At 42.9% G+C, this 20,987-nt stretch overlaps 1 protein-coding gene across 7 annotated transcripts in view; it reads left to right on the top strand.

The window, feature by feature from the left end:
- Positions 1–20,987, top strand: part of cacna1bb (calcium channel, voltage-dependent, N type, alpha 1B subunit, b) — a 224,881-nt gene that overhangs the window by 135,199 nt on the left and 68,695 nt on the right. For all 7 annotated transcript variants that reach the window (XM_071350768.1, XM_071350763.1, XM_071350765.1 and 4 more), the window contains 5 exons: positions 9,770–9,859; positions 11,190–11,408; positions 11,572–11,684; positions 14,041–14,153; positions 14,495–14,626. In XM_071350768.1, the coding sequence (XP_071206869.1) occupies positions 9,770–9,859; positions 11,190–11,408; positions 11,572–11,684; positions 14,041–14,153; positions 14,495–14,626 (667 nt within the window). The remainder of the gene's footprint in view (positions 1–9,769; positions 9,860–11,189; positions 11,409–11,571; positions 11,685–14,040; positions 14,154–14,494; positions 14,627–20,987) is intronic.

Below are 20,987 nucleotides of genomic sequence, written 5' to 3'. Positions count from 1 at the left end.
GAGGTGCTGGCTAGCGGAGTAGAACACTTTAAAAATTAAAGAGAGAGCCGCACACTCTAGGAGCTCAGATGCAATAATTTAATAACCTAATAACCAAAGTTTCCATCAGGGTATAAGGACAAACACTGCGGGGTGACTAGTTTAGTTTATATAGTGTCAAAGGACACACACACAGGTGTCTGTAATCATTGGCGGGTGTGGCCTGATATCATTGGTTAATTCTCAGATGTAAAAATAACATACCAAAAACATGAAAGTAGATACAGTGGGGAGAAGAAGTATTTGACACACTGCCGATTTTGCAGGTTTTCCTACTTACAAAGCATGTAGAGGTCTGTAATTTTTATCATAGGTACACTTCAACTGTGAGAGACGGAATCTAAAACAAAAATCCAGAAAATCACATTGTAAGATTTTTAAGTAATTAATTTGCATTTTATTGCATGACATAAGTATTTGATCACCCACCAACCAGTAAGAATTCCGGCTCTCACAGACCTGTTAGTTTTTCTTTAAGAAGCCCTCCTGTTCTCCACTCATTACCTGTATTAACTGCACCTGTTTGAACTCGTTACCTTTATAAAAGACACCTGTCCACACACTCAATCAAACAGACTTCAACCTCTCCACAATGGCCAAGACCAGAGAGCTGTGTAAGGACATCAGGGATAAAGTTGTAGACCTGCACAAGGCTGGGATGGGCTACAGGACAATAGGCAAGCGGCTTGGTGAGAAGGCAACAACTGTTGGCACAATTATTACAAAATGGAAGAAGTTCAAGATGACCGTCAATCACCCTCGGTCTGGGGCTCCATTCAAGATCTCACCTCGTGGGGCATCAATGATCATGAGGAAGGTGAGGGATCAGCCCAGAACTACACGGCAGGACCTGGTCAATGACCTGAAGAGAGCTGGGACCAAAGAAAACCATTAGTAACACACTACGCCGTCATGGATTAAAATCCTGCAGCGCACGCAAGGTCCCCATGCTCAAGCCAGCGCATGTCCAGGCCCGTCTGAAGTTTGCCAATGACCATCTGGATGATCCAGAGGAGGAATGGGAGAAGGTCATGTGGTCTGATGAGACAAAAATAGAGCTTTTTGGTCTAAACTCCACTCGCCGTGTTTGGAGGAAGAAGAAGGATGAGTACAACCCCAAGAACACCATCCCAACCGTGAAGCATGGAGGTGGAAACATCATTCTTTGGGGATGCTTTTCTGCAAAGGGGACAGGACGACTGCACCGTATTTAGGGGAGGATGGATGGGGCCATGTATCGCGAGATCTTGGCCAACAACCTCCTTCCCTCAGTAAGAGCATTGAAGATGGGTCGTGGCTGGGTCTTCCAGCATGACAACGACCCGAAACACACAGCCAGGGCAACTAAGGAGTGGCTCCGTAAGAAGCATCTCAAGGTCCTGGAGTGGCCTAGCCAGTCTCCAGACCTGAACCCAATAGAAAATCTTTGGGGGGAGCTGAAAGTCCATATTGCCCAGCGACAGCCCCGAAACCTGAAGGATCTGGAGAAGGTCTGTATGGAGGAGTGGGTCAAAATCCCTGCTGCAGTGTGTGCAAACCTGGTCAAGAACTACAGGAAACGTATGATCTCTGTAATTGCAAACAAAGGTTTCTGTACCAAATATTAAGTTCTGCTTTTCTGATGTATCAAATACTTATGTCATGCAATAAAATGCAAATTAATTACTTAAAAATCATACAATGTGATTTTCTGGATTTTTGTTTTAGATTCCGTCTCTCACAGTTGAAATGTACCTCTGATAAAAATTACAGACCTCTACATGCGTTGTAAGTAGGAAAACCTGCAAAATCGGCAGTGTATCAAATACTTGTTCTCCCCACTGTATGTAATATTTCCACCCCGCCCATCTGAGTGCAAGCGAGCTAATATAAGACAGGTAAATTGCCGAACCTGACGTTAGGGCTGGAAAATGCCAGTGTACCAGTTTTTACATGACAAATTTGCAAAATAATGTGCGTTTGACACTAGCACCGCCTTAACGCCAGCCGGAAGGGTTTTTTATACTCAGTGTATAAATACTATAGTAATATACTAGTGGTAATATATACAGTACCAGTCAAAAGTTTGGACACACATACTCATTCAAGGGTTTAAAGACATCAAAACTATGAAATAACAGATATGGAAACATGTAATGTTTAACAAATCAAAAAAGTGTTAAACAAATCAAAATATATATTTATTTGAGGTTCTTCAAAGTAGCCACCCTTTGCTTTGACAGCTTTGTACACTCTTGGCATTCTCTCAACCAGCTTCGTGTGGAATGCTTTTCCAACAGTCTTGAAGGAGTTCCCACATATGCTGAGCACTTGTTGGCTGCTTTTCCTTCACTCTGCGGTCCAACTCATCCCAAGCCATCTCAATTGGGTTGAGGTCAGGTGATTTTGGAGGCCAGGTCATCTGATGCAGCACTCCATTACTCTCCTTCTTGGTCAAATAGCCCTTACACAGCCTGGAGGTGTGTTTAGGGTCATTGTCCTGTTGAAAAACAAATGATAATCCCACTAAGTGCAAACCAGATGGGATGGTGTATCGCTGCAGAATGGTGTGGTAGCCATGCTGGTTAAGTATGCCTTGAATTCTAAATAAATCCCAGAAAGTGTCACCAGCAAAGCAGCATCACACCACCACCTCCATGCTTCATGTGGGAACCACACGAGGAGAGCATCCATTCACCTACTCTGCGTCTCACACAGATTTATTTTAATTTTAAAATTTCACCATTATTTAACCAGGTAGGCCAGTTGAGAACAAGTTCTCATTTACAACTGCGACCTGGCCAAGATAAAGCAAAGCAGTGCGACACAAACAACACAGAGTTAAACATGGAATAAACAAGCGTACAGTCAATAACACAATAGAAAAAAAGAAAGTCTATATACAGTGTGTGCAAATGGTGTGAGGAGGTAGGCAATAAATAGGCCATAGTAGCAAAGTAATTACAATTTAGCAGATTAACACTGGAGTGATAAATGAGCAGATGATGATGTGCAAATTGAGATACTGGTGTGCAAAAGAGCAGAAAAGTAAATAAAAACAATATGAGGATGAGGTAGGTAGATTGGGTGGGCTATTTACAGATGGACTATGTACAGCTGCAGCGATCGGTTAGCTGCTCAGATAGCTGATGTTTAAAGTTAGTGAGGGAAATATAAGTCTCTAGATACAAGTCTCTTCTTCATATTGGTGTCCTTTAGTGGTGGTTTCTTTGCAGCAATTCGACCATGAAGGCCTGATTCACACAGTCTCCTCTGAACAGTTGATGTTAAGATGTCTGTTACTTGAACTCTGTGGCGCATTTATTTGGAAAGCAATTTCTAAGGTGCAGTTAACTCTAATGAACGTATCCTCTGCGGCAGAGGTAACTCTGGGTCTTCCTTAACTGTGCGCTTGATTTTTGTTTGCGACTGTTTCATGATTAACGACTCATGATGTAATTCTAGGAACATACGGGAACTCAAATCATTTTGTTCACCCGACCTAGAATACCTCACAATTAAATGCCGACCATATTATCTCACATGAGAATTCTCCTCCGTCATCACCACGGCCGTTTACATCCCACCTCAAGCCGAAACCTCGACGGCCCTCAACAAACTTCACCGGACATTATGCAAACTGGAAACCACATATACTGAGAAAATAATGCGAAAATAATCTAGACGCATACACGGATACGGTGACTGAGTTCATAAGGAAGTGTATAGGAAATGTAATACCCACTGTGTCTATTAAAACTTACCCTAACCAGAAACCGTGGATAGATGGTAGCATTCGCGTGAAACTGAAATGAACCATCACATTTAACAGAATATAAACAGTGTAGTTATTCACTCCGCAAGGCAATCAAACAAGCTAAACGTTAGTATAGCGAGAAAGTGGAGTCTCAATTCAACGGCTCAGACAACGAGACCTATGTGGCAGGGACTACAGACAATTACAGACTACAAAAGGAAAACCAGCCACGTCACCGAGACCGACGTCTTGCTTCCGGACAGGCTAAACACATTACAGGCTAAACACATTCTTCGCATGCTTTGAGGATAACACAGTACCACCGACGCGGCCCGCTGCCAAGGACTGTGGGCTCTCCTTCTCCGTGGCCGACGTGAGTAAAACATTTAAACATGTTAACCCTCGCAAGGCTTTAACCCTCGCAAGGCTTTGACTGCATCCCAAGCCGCGTCCTCAGAGCATGCGCAGACCAGCTGGCTGGTGTGTTTACGGGCATATTCAATCTCTCCCTATCCCAGTCTGCTGTCCCTACATGCTTCAAGATGACCACCATTGTTCCTGTATCCAAGAAGGCAAAGGTAACTGAAGTTAATGACTATCATAGCACTCACCTCTGGTATCATGAAATGCTTTGAGAGACTAGTCAAGGTTCATATCACCTCTACCTTACCTACCATCCTAAACCCACTTCAATTTGCTTACCGGCCAATAGATCCACAGACGATGCAATCGCCATCTCTCTGCACACTGCCCTCTCCCATCTGGACAAGAGGAATACCTATGTCAGAATGCTGTTTATTGACAATATATCAGCATTCAACACCATAGTACCCTCCAAGTTCATCATCAAGCTGGAAGCCCTGGGTCTGAACCCTGCCCTGTGCAACTGGGTCCTGGACTTCCTGACAGGCCGCCCCCAGGTGGTGAAGGTAGGAAACATCACCTCCAATCCGCTGATCCTCAACACTGGGGCCCCACAAGGGTACGTGCTCAGCCCCCTCCTGTACTCCCTGTTCACCCATGACTGCATGGCCATGCACGCCTCTAACTCAATCATTACGTTTGTAGACGAGACAACAGTAGTAGGCTTGATTACCAAAGATGACGAGACAGCCTTCAGGGAAGAGGTGAGGGCTCTGGGAGTGTGGTGCCTGGAAAACAATCTCACTCAACGTCAACAAAACAAAGGAGATGATCGTGGAGTTCAGGAAACAGCAGAGGGTGCACCCCCCTATCTACATCAATGGGACCGCAGTGGAGAAGGTGGAACGTTTCAAGTTCCTTGGCGTACACATCACTGACAAACTGAAATGGACCTCCCACACAGACAATGTGATGAAGAAGGTGCAACAGAGCCTCTTCAACCTCAGGAGGCTGAAGAGATTTGGCTTGTCACCTAAAATACTCACAAATATTTACAGATGCACAATTGAAAGCATCCTTTCGGGCTGTATCACCGCCTGGTATGGCAACTGCACCTCCCGCAACCACAAGGCTCTCCAGAGCGTGGTGCGGTCTGCCCAACGCATTACCGGGGGAAAACTACCCGCCCTCCAGGACACCTACAGCACCCGATGTCACAGGAAGGCCAAAAAGATCATCAAAGACATCAACCTCCCGAGCCACTGCCTGTTCACCCCACTATCATCCAGAAGGTGAGGTCAGTACAGGTGCATTTAAGCTGGGACCGAGAGACTGAAAAACAGCTTCTATCTCAAGGCCATCAGACTGTTCAACAGCCATCACTAGCACATTAGAGGCTGCTGCCTACAGGCATAGATTAGAAATCACTGGCCACTTTAAGGAATGGAACACTAGTCATTTTAGTAATGTGTACATATCATACATCACTCATCTCATATGTATATACTGTATTTATACTATTCTATGGTATCTTAGTCACTTAATAATGTTTACATATCTGGCATTACTCATCTCATATGTACAGTTGATGTCGGAAGTTTGCATACACCTTAGCCAAATATATTTAAATTCCCTGTCTTAGGTCAGTTAGGATCACCACTTTATTTTAAGAATGTGAAATGTCAGAATAATAGTTGAGAGAGTGATTTATTTCAGTTTTTATTTCTTTCATCACATTCCCAGTGGGTCAGAAGTTTACATACACTCAATTAGTATTTGGTAGCATTGCCTTTAAATTGTTTATCTTGGGTCAACCATTTTGGTGGGTGAATTTTGGCCCATTCCTCCTGACAGAGCTGGTGTAACTGAGTCAGGTTTGTAGGCCTCCTTGCTTGCACACGCTTTTTCAGTTCTGCCCACACATTTTCTATAGGATTGAGGTCAGGGCTTTGTGATGGCCACTCCAATACCTTGACTTTATTGTACAACTTTGGAAGTATGCTTGGGGTCATTGTCCATTTTGAATTCCCATTTGCGACCAAGCTTTAACTTCCTGACTGATGTCTTGAGATGTTGCTTCAATATATCCACATAATTTCCCTTCCTCATGATTTCATCTATTTTATGAAGTGCACCAGTCCCTTCTGCAGCAAAGCACCCCCACAACATGATGCTGCCACCCCCGTACTTCACGGTTGGGATGGTGTTCTTCGGCTTGCAAGCCTCCCCCTTTTTCCTTCAAACATAATGATGGTCATTATGGCCAAACAGTTCTATTTTTGTTTCATCAAACCAGAGGACATTTCTCCAAAAAGTACGATCTTTGTCCCCATGTGCAGTTGCAAACCGTAGTCTCGCTTTTTTTATGGTGGTTTTGGAGCACTGGCTTCTTCCTTGCTGAGCGGCCTTTAAAGTTCTGTCGATATAGGACTCTTTTTACTGTGGATATAGATACTTTTGTACCTGTTTCCTCCAGCATCTTCACAAGGTCCTTTGCTGTTGTTCTGGGATTGATTTGCACTTTTCTCACCAAAGTACGTTCATCTCTAGAAGACAGAATGCGTCTCCTTCCTGAGCGGTATGACGGCTGCGTGGTCCCATGGTGTTTACACTTGCATACTATTGTTTGTACAGATGAACGTGGTTTCTTCAGGCGTTTGGGATTTGCTCCCAAGGATGAACCAGACTTGTGGAGGTCTACAATTTTTTTTCTGAGGTCTTGGCTGATTTCTTTTGATTTTCCCATGATGTCAAGCAAAGAGGCACTGTGTTTGAAGGTAGGCCTTGAAATACATCCACTGGTACACCACCAATTGACTCAAATTATGTCAATTAGCCTATCAGAAGCTTCTAAAGCCATGACATAATTTTCTGGAATTTTCCAAGCTGTTTAAAGGCACAGTCAACTTAGTGTATGTATACTTCTGACCCACTGGAATTGTGATACAGTGAGTTATAAGTTAAATAATCTGTCTGTAAACAATTGTTGGAAAAATGACTTGTGCCATGCACAAAGTAGATGTCCTAACCGACTTGCCAAAACTATAGTTTGTTAACAAGAAACTTGTGGAGTGGTTGAAAAACGAGTTTTACTGACTCCAACTTAAGTGTATGTAAACTTCCGACTTCAACTGTATATACTGTTTTCTATACTATTCTACTGTATCTTAGTCCGTTCCCTCTGATATCGATCGTCTATATTTATGTAGTCTTAATTTATTCCTACTTGTGTGTATTGGGTATATGTTGTGTACTTTCTTAGATATTACTTGTTAGTAATTACTGCTCTGTCGGCGCTAGAAGCACAAACATTTTGCTACACCTGCAATAATATCTGCTAATCGCTTGTATGTGACCAATACATTTTGATTTGATTTGAAGAAACTTTAAAAGTTGTTTCAATTTTCCGCATAAACTGACCTTCATGTCTTAAAGTAATGATGGACTGTCGTTTCTCTTTGCTTATTTGAGCTGTTCTTGCCATAATATGGACTTGGTCTTTTACTAAATAGGGATATCTTCTGTATACCACCCCTACCTTGTCACAGCACAACTGATTTGCTGAAACACATTAAGAAGGAAAGGAATTCCACAAGTTAACTTTTAACTTTGCACACCTGTTAATTGAAATGAGTTCCAGGTGACTACGTCATGAAACTGGTTGAGAGAATGCCAAGAGTGTGCAAAGCTGGCATCAAGGCAAAGGGTGGCTACTTTGAATAATCTCAATATAAACTATATTTTTCGGTTACTACATGATTCCATATGTGTTATTTCATAGTTTTGATGTCTTCACTATTGTTCTACAATGTAGAAAATAGTAAAAATAAAGAAAAACCCTTAAATGAGTAGGCGTGTCCAAACCTTTGACTGGTTCTGTATATCATACAAGGGACAATATTCACAAATTCTACAGCACAATAGCAGAGTCATGTCTCAAGTGTAAAACTAATAATGCCTCAATAAGCCATGCTTTCTGGGAATGCTATATAGTCCAGAAGTTGTGGGCAGACCTAAAAAGTTGGCTGTCAGACTAATTACAATGTAAACTTACATTTAATCCGTCTCTCTGAATATTTCAAGACATGGCATATGTGGCTGTAGTGAGATACTCAATCGCCTGGACAATTCTCTTCTCATCACTCATCTTGAAAAACGTATACTAAATATTTGGAAGTCACTCAATGCGCCATCATTGACACACTTCGGAGGCAATCCAGGACTTTTGATTGGAGAAGCATCCAACCTTCACTGTGGGGCCGATGTTGGCAATGCATTTCATGATGAAGCCGGTGACGAAGGTGGTTAGATCGACGGCGCTATTGGTGGAGTCCCGGAACATGTTCCTGTCAGCGCTAGCAAAGCAGTCCTGTAGCATTGCCATCTATTCGGACAACCATTTTTCAATGGAGCGCGTCCCATTTACCTCCTGTTTTGAGCTTTTGTCTGTAAAGGGGAAGCAGGAGTATAGAGTCGTTATCTGATTTGCCAAAGGGGGACGACAGAAAGCCTCGTGTGCTTGCTTGTGAGTAAAAGTGGTCCAGGACTTTATTACCCCTAGTGGCAAAGGAGAATTGTTGATAGAAGTTGGGCATCACTTGTTTTAGTGATGCCGAATTAAAATTACTTGCAACAAGAAAAGCAAGCTTTGGGTGCATGGTTTCCTGAATGTTTATAGCCTCGTACAGTTCTTCAAGTGCCAGCTTTTTGTTGTTTTCCTGAGGTGGAATGTATACAGCAGTTACGATAACAGAGGAAAACTCTCTCGGGAGGTAGAAGGGTTGGCATTTGACCATCAGGTATTCCAAGACAAGTGAACAATAGGTCGAGACTATCGCTAGAGTCAGAACACCAGTTTGTTGATGAAGAGACAAAACAGGAAATTGTAGTTACGAGCGTCACGTTGATAGCGTTTCCGCAATTGGAGGGCATCCATCTGATCAAGTGACTAAGCATATTGGGGTTATGTGCCTTCCTCAAGGGCACATCGACAGATTCTCCTTGTCAGCTTCGGGAGTTGAACTAGCAATCCTTCGGTCACAGGAACCCCGCTCTAACCACTAGGCTACTTGCTGCATGTAGTGCAGGTGACTTCATTGTGCTAATGCCAAACATTGCTGACCGAGCAAAGGTACAGTTGCTAGAAGGGATGGAGAGAAATGAAAGGACAGATTTATAGGTAAAGATCGAAACGTTGGAGCGTTGTCAATCTGTCTGTCGTTCTATTAAACACCATCGGTTCTCTCTGTTTCACCATTTACTCATAACTCTCCAGAGAATTAAGATGTTGCTCCGATCCTCATTCATAGAGAACATAAGCAGAGCTCATTTTGCCTCTGAGCAGAAGGGTTGTAGAGCTTTTGTGACATTGATGGTCATGTGACAATCACATTCATGCACAGCAGTTTTTCATTTCAAGGCTGACTTGAAGCGGAAGCTAGAATCGGTGAATGAAAAATTTGATTGATGCCCACTATTCATTGCATCCAATTAGCCCACACATATGGGGGAGGGGCATGGTGGGTGTGTGCGTGCGTGCGCGTGGCAGCACATACATATGTGTGTATGTAAATGTCCATGTGTGTGTACATATCCTTACTCCTGCCTCTCTGCTGTGCTGTGTGTGTGCAGTGTTGAAACGAGGCAAGGTCAAGAAGAGTAAGAATGACCTGATTGGTGCTGAGGAGGGAGAGGATCACTTCACTGACATGTCCTCTGTTGGTAAGACTCAACCGTCCTGTACTCCTATCTGACTGACCAGTCAACTGTCTGACTGACCCTAACCTTCACATTTGACCTTAATTGACTAAATCAACCTTTGGCTAACACTTGACCTTTTAGATAAGTCCTTGAGCTTGTTTTCACAGCTTGTACCGTATCTAGGCCATTGGGATATATGTGTCATATTCTCTCTCTGGTGACCTTTGGTCTATTCAAATGTTTTCCTATTCTCATGCATCTTTTTAATGCCTCAATGTATTTAACTGTTATCTCTGGTATGTAACACAACTAACAACACTTGTTATACAAGGAAACTCTACTCACAGTATCATAGTCAGAGGTTTTGCTTGTTTTACTGATTCTTTGTATCAAATCAAATTTTATTGGTCACAGATGCATGTTTAGCAGATGTTATTGCGGGTGTAGTGAAATGCTTGTGTTTCTAGCTCCAACAGTGCCGTAATATCTAACAATACACATAATACACACAAACCTAAAAGTAAAAGTGTCATGGGGATACAGGCTTTACACAGTCACCTAGAGGTTAGGTTGATTTCATTTACTTATTATAAACAAAAATGATAGTAGCTGGAAAAATAACTCCAGGATAATTGAATTTGAGTTTTAATATTAATGAAATTCCGTTTGCTTCACAGAAAAAAATATGTTATTGCTTGTCTTTGGGGGAAATGCTCCTAACCATGATAATTGAAATGATTTAGTGCATTCACATTAAAACAACCGGCTGGATTCCTCTCCTGACAACCTCCAGTGGCTGTTTTACATCTAAATGAATGTCACGGGGATACAGGCTTTACACAGTCAAATCTTATATCTACATTTTTCCTGATCTAGACTAAAGATCCAATTTCACTCTCATTGAGGCAGATTATACAACCTTTTAATGCAAGAATTTTACATTTTCAGAGTGGAAAGTGAGAATTGAGGATACATTTTTGCCTTAGTCATTTGCGTCTTATCCATTTTAGTCTTAGCTGTGAAGGTCTTTCAATTAGCAAAGAAGCTTGGATTTATTCAGGTGGAATGTAGAGCGAGAGTCTAAATATGGAGCTTCTAGTGCGGTCGATTACAGCCTGAAGTAGCCTCAATACTCTTATACTGTTCCCCCCTCAGATACAGAAATACAGACTTAATGCTGGATGCCAATAGTTTTCTTTGTAAACTATTAGAACATGTAATATGATGTTCAACTCACCCTAGACTTGCCGATGATGACTTGATAATGATGAACAGTAAATCCCTTTTGGGAATGTGACGTGATGTATGGCATGATACAGCTTTCTGTGCTGACTCCCCTACTTCCCCCTAGCCCCCCCAGGCTCTCCGTTTGGCCGGGCCAGCGTGAAGAGCAGTAAGCTGGAGAGCTCGTCCTACTTCCGCCGCAAGGAGAGGAGAATGCGTTTCTTCATCCGTCGCATGGTCAAAGCCCAGAGCTTCTACTGGATAGTACTGTGTCTGGTGGGCCTCAACACACTGTGTGTGGCCATCGTCCACTACGACCAGCCTGAGTGGCTCACCACTGCCCTCTGTAAGTCACACACACACACGTGTGTATGCACACCAGGCACGTGCACACACACAGATGCCTACACACGCATGCACAAATACACACACATTCACAATCAAATGGATGATTATCAGTAGCTGATGCATTTAGTCATTGATGGTTCTCCACCCCCCTGGAACCCCAGACCTGGCAGAGTTTGTGTTCCTGGGTCTGTTCATGTCTGAGATGAGCCTGAAGATGTACGGCCTGGGAGCCAGGAACTACTTCCATTCCTCTTTCAACTGCTTCGACTTTGGTGTAAGTCACCATAAATGCCTTTGCAATACCTGTCTCAGATACAGATGCTTACTTAACTTGACTTATATGGCAACTGGATACATTTTTTATATGATCATTAAATGTTGAATTGTTTCTAATGTTAAATGTTGAATTGAATCAATTGATTGAATTGATTGGTTCTCTGTAGCTCAGTTGGTAGAGCATGGTGCTTGTAATGCCAGGATAGTGGGTTTGATTCTCCGGACCACCCATACATAAAATGAATGCACTCATGACTGTAAGTTGCTTTGGATCAAAGCATCTGCTAAAAAGTATTTAGACCCCTTGACTTTTTCCACATTTTGTTACGTTACAGCCTTATGCTAAAATTGATTAAATATATAAAAATCCTCAGCAATCTACACACAATACCCCATAATACCCCATTAAAAACAGGTTTTACATTTTTATTGCAAATGTATTAAAAACAAAAAACATACCTTATTGACATAAGTATTCAGACCCTTTGCTATGAGACTCGAAATTGAGCTCAGGTGCATCCTGTTTCCATTGATTATCCTTGATGTTTCTACACCTTGATTGGGGTGTGGTAAATTAAATTGATTGAACATGATTTGGAAAGGCACACACCTGTCTATATAATGTTGACAGTGCATGTCAGATCAAAAACCAAGCCATGAGGTCGAAGGAATTGTCCGTAGAGCTCCGAGACAGGATTGTGTCGAGGCACAGAACTGCGGAAGGGTACCAAAACATTTCTGCAATATTAAAGGTCCCCAAGAACACAGTGGCCTCCATCATTCTTAAATGGAAGACGTTTGGAAGTCCCGGCCAAACTGAGCAATCAGGGGAGAAGGGCCTTGTCCAGGGAGGTGCCCAAGGACCCGATGGTCACTCTGACAGAGCTCCAGAGTTCCTCTGTGGAGATGGGAGGACCTTCCAGAAGGACTACCATCTCTGCAGCACTCCACCAATCAGGTCTTTATGGTAGAGTGGCCAGACGGAAGCCACTCCTCTATAAAAGGAACATGACAGCCCGCTTGGAGTTTGCCAAAAGGTACCTAAAGACTCTCAGACCATGAGAAACAAGATTCTCTGATCTGATGAAACCAAGATTGAATTCTTTGGCCTGAATGCCAAGCATCACTTCTGAAGGGAACCTGGCATAATCCCTACGGTGAAGCATGGTGGTGGCAGCAGCATGCTGTGTGGATGTTTTTCAGCAGCAGGGACTGGGAGACTAGTCAGGATCAACGCAAAGATGAACGGAGCAAAGTTCAGAGAGATTGATGAAAACCTGCTCCACACCTCAGACTGGGGCGAAGGTTCACCTTCCAACAGGAAGCCAAGACAACGCAGGAGTGGCTTCGGGACAAGTCTCTGAATGTCTTTGAGTGGCCCAGCCAGATCCCAGACTTGAACTCGATCGAACATCTGGTGAGACCTGAAAATAGCTGTGCAGCGACACTCCCCATCCAACCTGACAGAGCTTGAGAGGATCTGCAGAGAAGAATGAGAGAAACTCCCCAAATACTGGTGTGCAAAGCTTGTAGCGTCATACCCAAGAAGACTCAAGGCTGTAATCACTGCCAAAGATGCTTCAACAAAGTACTGAGTAAAGGGTCTGAGTAGTTATGTAAATGTGATATTTCAGTTTGAAATGTTTAATAAATTAGCAAAAATGTATTCAATATTGTTTTTGTTTAGTCTTTATGGGGTATTGTATGTAGATTGATAGGGGGGGAAAGCAATCTTTAACATTTTAGAATAAGGCTGTAACTTACCAAAATGTGAAAAAAAGTTGAGGAGTCTGAATACTTTCTGAAGGGACTGTGTGTATATATACAGTACCAGTCAAAAGTTTGGACACACCTACTCATTCCAGGGTTTTTCTTAATTGTTTTACTATTTTCCACATTGTAGAATAACTGACACAACTGATTGGCTCAAACGCATTAAGATGGAAAGGAATTCCACAAATGAACTTTTAACAAAGCACAGCTGTTAATTGAAATGCATTCCAGGTGACTACCTCATGATGCTGGTTGAGAGAATGCCAAGAGTGTGCAAAGCTGGCACCAAGGCAAAGGGTGGCTACTTTGAAGAATCTCAAATATAAAATATATTTTGATTTGTTTAACACTTTTTTGGTTACTGCATGATTCCATGTGTTATTTCATGGTTTTGATGTCTTCACTATTATTCTACAATGTAGAAAATTGTAAAATTAAGAAAAACCCTTGAATGAGTAGGTGTGTCCAAACTTTTGACTGGTACTGTATAATCAGCGACAGTGATTTGCTGATGAGTAGCAAGTAGTAGATACTTTGTTACAGTAGCTCTTTCGCCTTTTCTCCTCTCCTCTTCTCCACAGGTGATAATAGGGAGTATACTTGAGGTGGTGTGGTCTATGATCAAACCAGGGGCATCCTATGGCATTAGTGTGCTGAGGGCTCTTCGTCTGCTCAGGTTATTCAAATTTACCAAGTGAGTGAACACACATTTCTCATACAAGATATCAACATACATTCAGAATCAAATGTGGTGACAATATGAAGAATTTTTCCTCAGAGCAATGTTTAGCATTGTCCCACTCTGTCAGTCTATAATCCTATTAAAGTTAGATTGCAATCATTTTATACTCACTAGATTAGTCAATAATCATGTGATTCACAACAATGTAGTGGAAAATGTGGATCTATTTACCGGTAGTACCACAATCAACCCTCCCACCATCCTTTCCTCCCTATATTCTCCTTGTCCATTCACTACTATCTCCATCTCTTTCTCTCTCTCTTCCTCCTTTCTCTTCTCTCTGCTTTCCCCAGGTACTGGAACTCCCTGAGGAACCTGGTAGTGTCTCTTCTCAACTCAATGAAGTCCATTATCAGCTTGCTCTTCCTCCTCTTCCTCTTCATCGTTGTCTTTGCCCTGCTGGGCATGCAGCTCTTCGGAGGACAGTGAGTATTCCCTACACACTCCTCCATGGAACCTGACCCTTGACACCTAACCTTTTCACCCCTGACTCCTCTCTGATCCTACACACACCACACCTACCTACCTACCTACCTGATCGCCTCTCTTTCTTTCTGTCTCTGTCTCTCTGTCTCTGTCTCTGATCCCTAATCCCTGATCCAGCACTGCAGTGGTGGCAGACACATTGCCAGAGCAGGGACCGGCACAGCAGTGTAGCTTTAAAACCGGACTGTGTAAAACCTCCTGATCTGTGCTACGATGCGTTAATGAAGGCCTGGCTCTAACCCAGCTCTGCCTGCCGACAGCCACAAACACACCATCTGGTGGGACACTGTTTATCATTTTGACCAGGAGGCCAGTCAAAATACCTTCCTAATTGTTTAGTCTGGTTTACACAGTTTATGTTGTTGTTCGATTTTTACCTCAGCGCTCTGAGTCAAAATAAGCTACCTTTCCCATTATATCCTCAACATTGTAGCAGGTAAGAGGTTAGAGCTCTTGAAGGAAACTCCAGTGTCATATTCTCACCTGTCTCCCAGAATGACGGCATTGGTGGGTGCTGCGCTCCAATTGGGCTATTTGGAGGGAGAAAGAGAGATGGTTGCCATGGTCTCATGCTCATTTTAAACTGGCTGTTCCGTCATAATTGCCACGTTAGTCTAGGCTGATGGATATGTGTGAAAACACTCTGACATGCACATGGTGCTCAGCTGTTGGGCCACATGCCTATCGTGATGAGTCCATTTTCCATTTTCCTAAAAGAGTCCATTTGTCTGAGTCCATTTTCCTATAATCACCTATGTTCCGACTCCTTATGAAAAGACATGGGAGACAGAGAAAAGGCATTAATAGACTTCTATATTTGAGCTCAGACAGTTAATGATTGAGTTGATTATACACTGCAGAGGTTGCATCCCTATCAGCCAGCCTCAGACAAATGTCTCATTCAAATCCAGGGAGGTAGGGAAAGTAAACGGTTTGAGAGAGCAGTCTCCTGCTCCACAGGGATCCTGCTCCACAAATCAATTGCTCATATATATATATATATATATATATATTTTTTTTTTTTCACCTTTATTTCACCAGGTAGGCCAGTTGAGAACTCATTTACACCTGCGACCGTGCCAAGATAAAGCAAAGCAGTGTGACAAAAACAACAGAGTTACATATGGGATAAACAAACGTACAGTCAATAACACAACAGAAAAAATCTATATACAGTGTGTGCAAATGTAGTAAGATTAGGGAGGTAAGGCAATAAATAGGCCATAGAGGCGAAATAATTACAATTTGGCATTAACACTGGAATGATAGATGTGCAGATGATGATGTGCAAGTAGAGATACTGGGGTGCAAAAGAGCAAAAATAAATAACAATATGGGGATGAGACAGTTGGGTGGGCTATTTACAGATGGGCTGTGTACAGGTGCAATGATCAGTAAGCTGCTCTGACAACTGATGCTTAAAGTTAGTGAGGGAGATATAAGTCTCCAGCTTCAGTGATTTTTGCAATTCGTTCCAGTCATTGGCAGCAGAAAACTGGAAGGAAAGGCGGCCAAAGGAAGTGTTGGCTTTGGGGATGACCAGGGAAATATACCCGCTGGAGCAAAGACTTATACATGGCCTGGAGCCAGTGGGTTTGGCAACGAATATGAAGCGAGGGCCAGCCAACGAGAGCATACAGGTCGCAGTGGTGGGTAGCATATGGGGCTTTGATGACAAAACGGATGGCACTGTGATAGACTACATCCAAGTTGCTGAGTAGAGTGTTGGAGTCTATTTTTTTAAATGACAACGCCGAAGTCAAGGATCGGTAGGATAGTCAGTTTTACGAGGGTATGTTTAGCAGCATAAGGGAGCGTTTGACAGTGATGAGGGGTGGTCGTTTGACTGAGGACCCATTACGGATACAGGCAATGAGGCAGTGATTGCTGAGATCCTGGTTGAAGACAGCAGAGGTGTATTTGGAGGTTAGGTTGGTCAGTATGATATCTATGGATTTAGGTTTGTACCTGGTAGGTTCCTTGATAATCTGTGTGAGATTGAGGGCATCTAGGTTAGATTGTAGGACGGCCGGAGTGTTAAGCATATCCCAGTTTAGGTCACCTAACAGTACGAACTCTGAAGATAGATGGGGGGCAATTAATTCACATATGGTGTCCAGGGCACAGCTGGGGGCTGAGGGGGGTCTACAACAAGTGGCAACAGTGAGAGACTTGTTTCTGGAAAGGTGCATTTTTAAAAGTAGAAGCTCGAACTGTTTGGGTACAGACCTGGATAGTATGACAGAACTCTGCAGACTTTCTCTGCAGTAGATTGCAACTCCGACCCCTTTGGCAGTTCTATCTTGGCGGAAAATGTTGTAGTTGAGGATGTAAATTTCAGAATTTTTGGTGGCCTTCCTAAGCCAGGATTCAGACATGGCTAGGACACCAGGGTTGGCGGAGTGTGCTAAAGCAGTGAATAAAACAAACTTAGGGAGGAGGATTCTGATGTTAACATGTCTAATACCAAGGCTTTTACGGTTACAGAAGTCATCAAATGATAGCGCCTGGGGAATAGGAGTGGAACTGGGGGATACAGGACCTGCGGAGGACACGGTGTTCAGAAAAGCTAGCGGGCTGGGGATAGCAGATGGTTCTTCGGTGACATCGTAACGGAATAGCCTGTTGAGACCACTTCGGGCGATTACTTCGGCAGACCAGTCGTGATGGATCGGCGGGGCTCCGTGTCGACAGTAAAGGGTCCAGGCCAGTTGGCAAATAGGTATTGTAGCCCTAGAATCAGCTGGTATATGGGCCTAGCTCGAGGCTAGCTCAAGGATAACTGGTGCTTGCTTCGGGACAGAGGAGCTAGCTGCGATGATCCGGTGTAATGATCCAGAGCGGCAGAAATCTGGTGACGTGGTGGAGAGAAGCAGTGTGGAATAAAAAGAGCAGATCTGTACCACATTGGGTGAGGCGGGTTGCAGGAAAGTATATTTTGTTCGTAGATAGAAATTGAGATTAAAATATATACGGGAAAAAACGGCTATATAAGACACAGGATAAGACAAAGACAAACACACATCTGACTGCTACGCCATCTTGGATATCAAATGCTCAAATCAAATGCTCATACGAACAATGGGGATGGAAAGATAATGCAGTAGGAATTATTTTGGGGGGGATTGTGTTTAGTATTCATTTTTATTCACTTGTTGGAACCTGCCACGTTGATGCAACTTGATTCCATTGATAAAGTAAGCTGAAATAACAAGGAATTTGTTTTTAGATCCAACCAATTGTTTCCCAGTGGTAGGCCCTTTCGTCTTAACTTCACTCTCATTGGTTATATAGGTTATTTAGTGGTTTTCATGTTAGATATAAACATTTGATTATTACTTACTCTATTAGATAGAGATGGTGTTTTATAGGTGTGCTTTGTATTGAATCCCTCACGTGCTTCAGGGAACCTCTCAATACTCGAATTTAGAGTGTGACCACTTTAATGGAAGCGGATCCAACGCCTGCGTTCCCTTCTCGTTGTTAACTAGAGCATATTCCTCCCATTCTCCACAGAGCAGAGCTATTGTCTCAGGCGGTGGGGGGTGGAGGAGAGGGTTTGGTGGCAGAATCCATCACAGTGTATCAGAGCCTCCTCTCACAAGCCTCTGTTTGAGGATTGATTTAATGAAGTCTCTGTAGATGCCTTGGGGGGCGAAACAACAACATCCAATCCCTATTATCAGAGTAAACACTGGAGTTCTGCACAGTGGCCTCAGAGCATGCGGCCGCCACTGCCACCAGTGTGCCAACCTTGAAAGAGGAAGGGAAGAAGGGAACGAGGGAAAAGGCTGCATATCTGCAGGTGGACAATCTACAATTTACCACGCCCATGCTTAATATCTCTCTCACACACACCACCACCACCATCGGCTCTCTAAGCAGGGTACATGAGTTGTTTATAGAGCTGGTTGCTGTGGTAACCGTAGGTGCCCTCCTCCCCATCCAACCACCCCATGCCTTCCTTCCTCTGATGCTCTTCTCACACGTCCCAATCACTTCCTCTGATGCTCTTCTCCTCACACGTCCCAATCACTTCCTCTGATGCTCTTCTCCTCACATGTCCCAATCACTTCCTCTGATGCTCTTCTCCTCACACGACCCAATCACTTCCTCTGATGCTCTTCTCACACGTCCCAATCACTTCCTCTGATGCTCTTCTCCTCACACGTCCCAATCACTTCCTCGGATGCTCTTCTCACACGTCCCAATCACTTCCTCTGATGCTCTTCTCACACGTCCCAATCACTTCCTCTGATGCTCTTCTCCTCACACGTCCCAATCACTTCCTCTGATGCTCTTCTCCTCACACGACCCAATCACTTCCTCTGATGTCCTTCTCCTCACACGACCCCATCTCTTCCTCTGATGCTCTTCTCCTCACACGACCCAATCACTTCCTCTGATGTCCTTCTCCTCACACGACCCAATCACTTCCTCTGATGCTCTTCTCCTCACACGACCCCATCACTTCCTCTGATGCTCTTCTCCTCACACGACCCCATCACTTCTCCTCACACTTTGTCCTCTCACATCCCCATCACTTCCATCCTGATGATCTTCTCATTCTCCTTCTCTGATGATCTTCTCCTGATCCTGACATTTTTTATTACCATAGCATTTTTTTATGTTCTCTATAGGTATGTACTTGAAAATGTTTAAATTGACCAATTCAGCACATTTGGGCAAGCTCCTGGCAGACTTGATACAAAATATTGTGCAGTAATGTAATTCTTCACTGGATCAGTCTGAAACTTTGCACACACACTGCTGTCATCTGGTGACCAAAATCTAAATGACACCTAGACTCCAATCTGAAGGTATGGCCTTTCTCTTGCATTTCAAAGATGATGGAACAAAAATAAATGCATGTTTTTTTGTTTGTATTATCTTTTACCAGATCTAATATGTTATATTCTCCTACATTAATTTCACATTTCCACAAACTTCAAAGTGTTTCCTTTGAAATGGTATCAAGAATATGCATATCTTTGCTTCAGGTCCTGAGCTACAGGGGTATAGATTTGGGTATGTTATTTTAGGTGAAAATTGGAAAAAAGGGTACGATCCTTAAGAGTGCCTTTGAATGGGGTATGGTATTAGGTGCCAGGCGCACCGGTTTATGTCAAGAACTGCAACACTGCTTGGTGTATCAAGAATGTCCACCATTCTTGTTGTTGTGAGGATACAGAATCAATAGACCATTTATTTTGGTATTGCTCTCAGGTAGCCTGTTTCTGGTCTCAGGTTCAGGAATGGCTGAAAATGCATAGATCTAAAATTGACCCTAGAAATAGTAATGTTAGGAGATGTGGAGAGCCAATTACTAATATTATAATACTCTTAGTATAAGTATTTATCTTCAACACGCAATCCGTAGATTCTATTCAATTAGATAGATTGAAATTGTACGTTAAACATCATAGCATAGTTGAAAGATATGTGTTGTGTAGAAACACGAAGTGGGTGGCCAGCAGAGATAGATGGGATGGGCTGAGGGAAGCTGAGGGTTGGTATGTGGAATTGGAGACAAGTGGTAGTGGAGTTGCTGTGTGATAGAGAGAAGGATGGTCAAAAGATAAAGGGGGAAAAAAGTAAAAATAAAACATAATAAAAGTACATTTGAATGACGCTGTGGCAGTGTTTTTACAACTAATGCCGGTTTGCCTGAGGCTGATGCCGTGCAGGTGTTTGCACACATGCATATACACACACTCTCATTCAAATAAACACATACAAGAACATACATGTAATAGTGCCAGACATGCACACAAACATATAAAGTAGGCATTGCTGTTATGATTTCAGTTGTCCTTGATGTCTTTTGTTTTAAATGTATTATTTTCTTTTACTTTTTTACATTGTTGTTTGCTGTTTTCTTCTGTCTTTTCCTTTTTTCTCTTTAGTTCATTCTCTTGGTTGTGGGGGTGGGGAATGGAATTCATTGTATTTTATTTAAAAAAATTCTGGGGGGGGGGACTGTGGGAGGGGTCTCGAATGGTTGAGGGACAGCTATAGGGGAACTGTGGGGGTATCTTGGAGGGTTCGGGTTTCACAAGATTGTGATCATGAAAAAGGAAACTATGACATATATTTTATATCACTATCATGCACACACACGCACGCACCCTCACACATAAGGATGGCTCTGTTGCGGAAAGACTGATACATGTTTGATAGTGTCTTGATGCTGTATTGTTTCTCCTTCATGTTCTAATACTTTAATGTTACCCCTTCCTTGTGTTTTTTGTAATAAATAATTATATATAAAAATTAAAAAAAGAATGGTCCACCACCCAA

The sequence above is a fragment of the Salvelinus alpinus genome, chromosome 18 (genome assembly GCF_045679555.1).
Source record: "Salvelinus alpinus chromosome 18, SLU_Salpinus.1, whole genome shotgun sequence".
In the NCBI taxonomy this organism is placed as follows: domain Eukaryota; kingdom Metazoa; phylum Chordata; class Actinopteri; order Salmoniformes; family Salmonidae; genus Salvelinus; species Salvelinus alpinus.
This window is presented reverse-complemented; position numbering and strand designations above follow the sequence as displayed.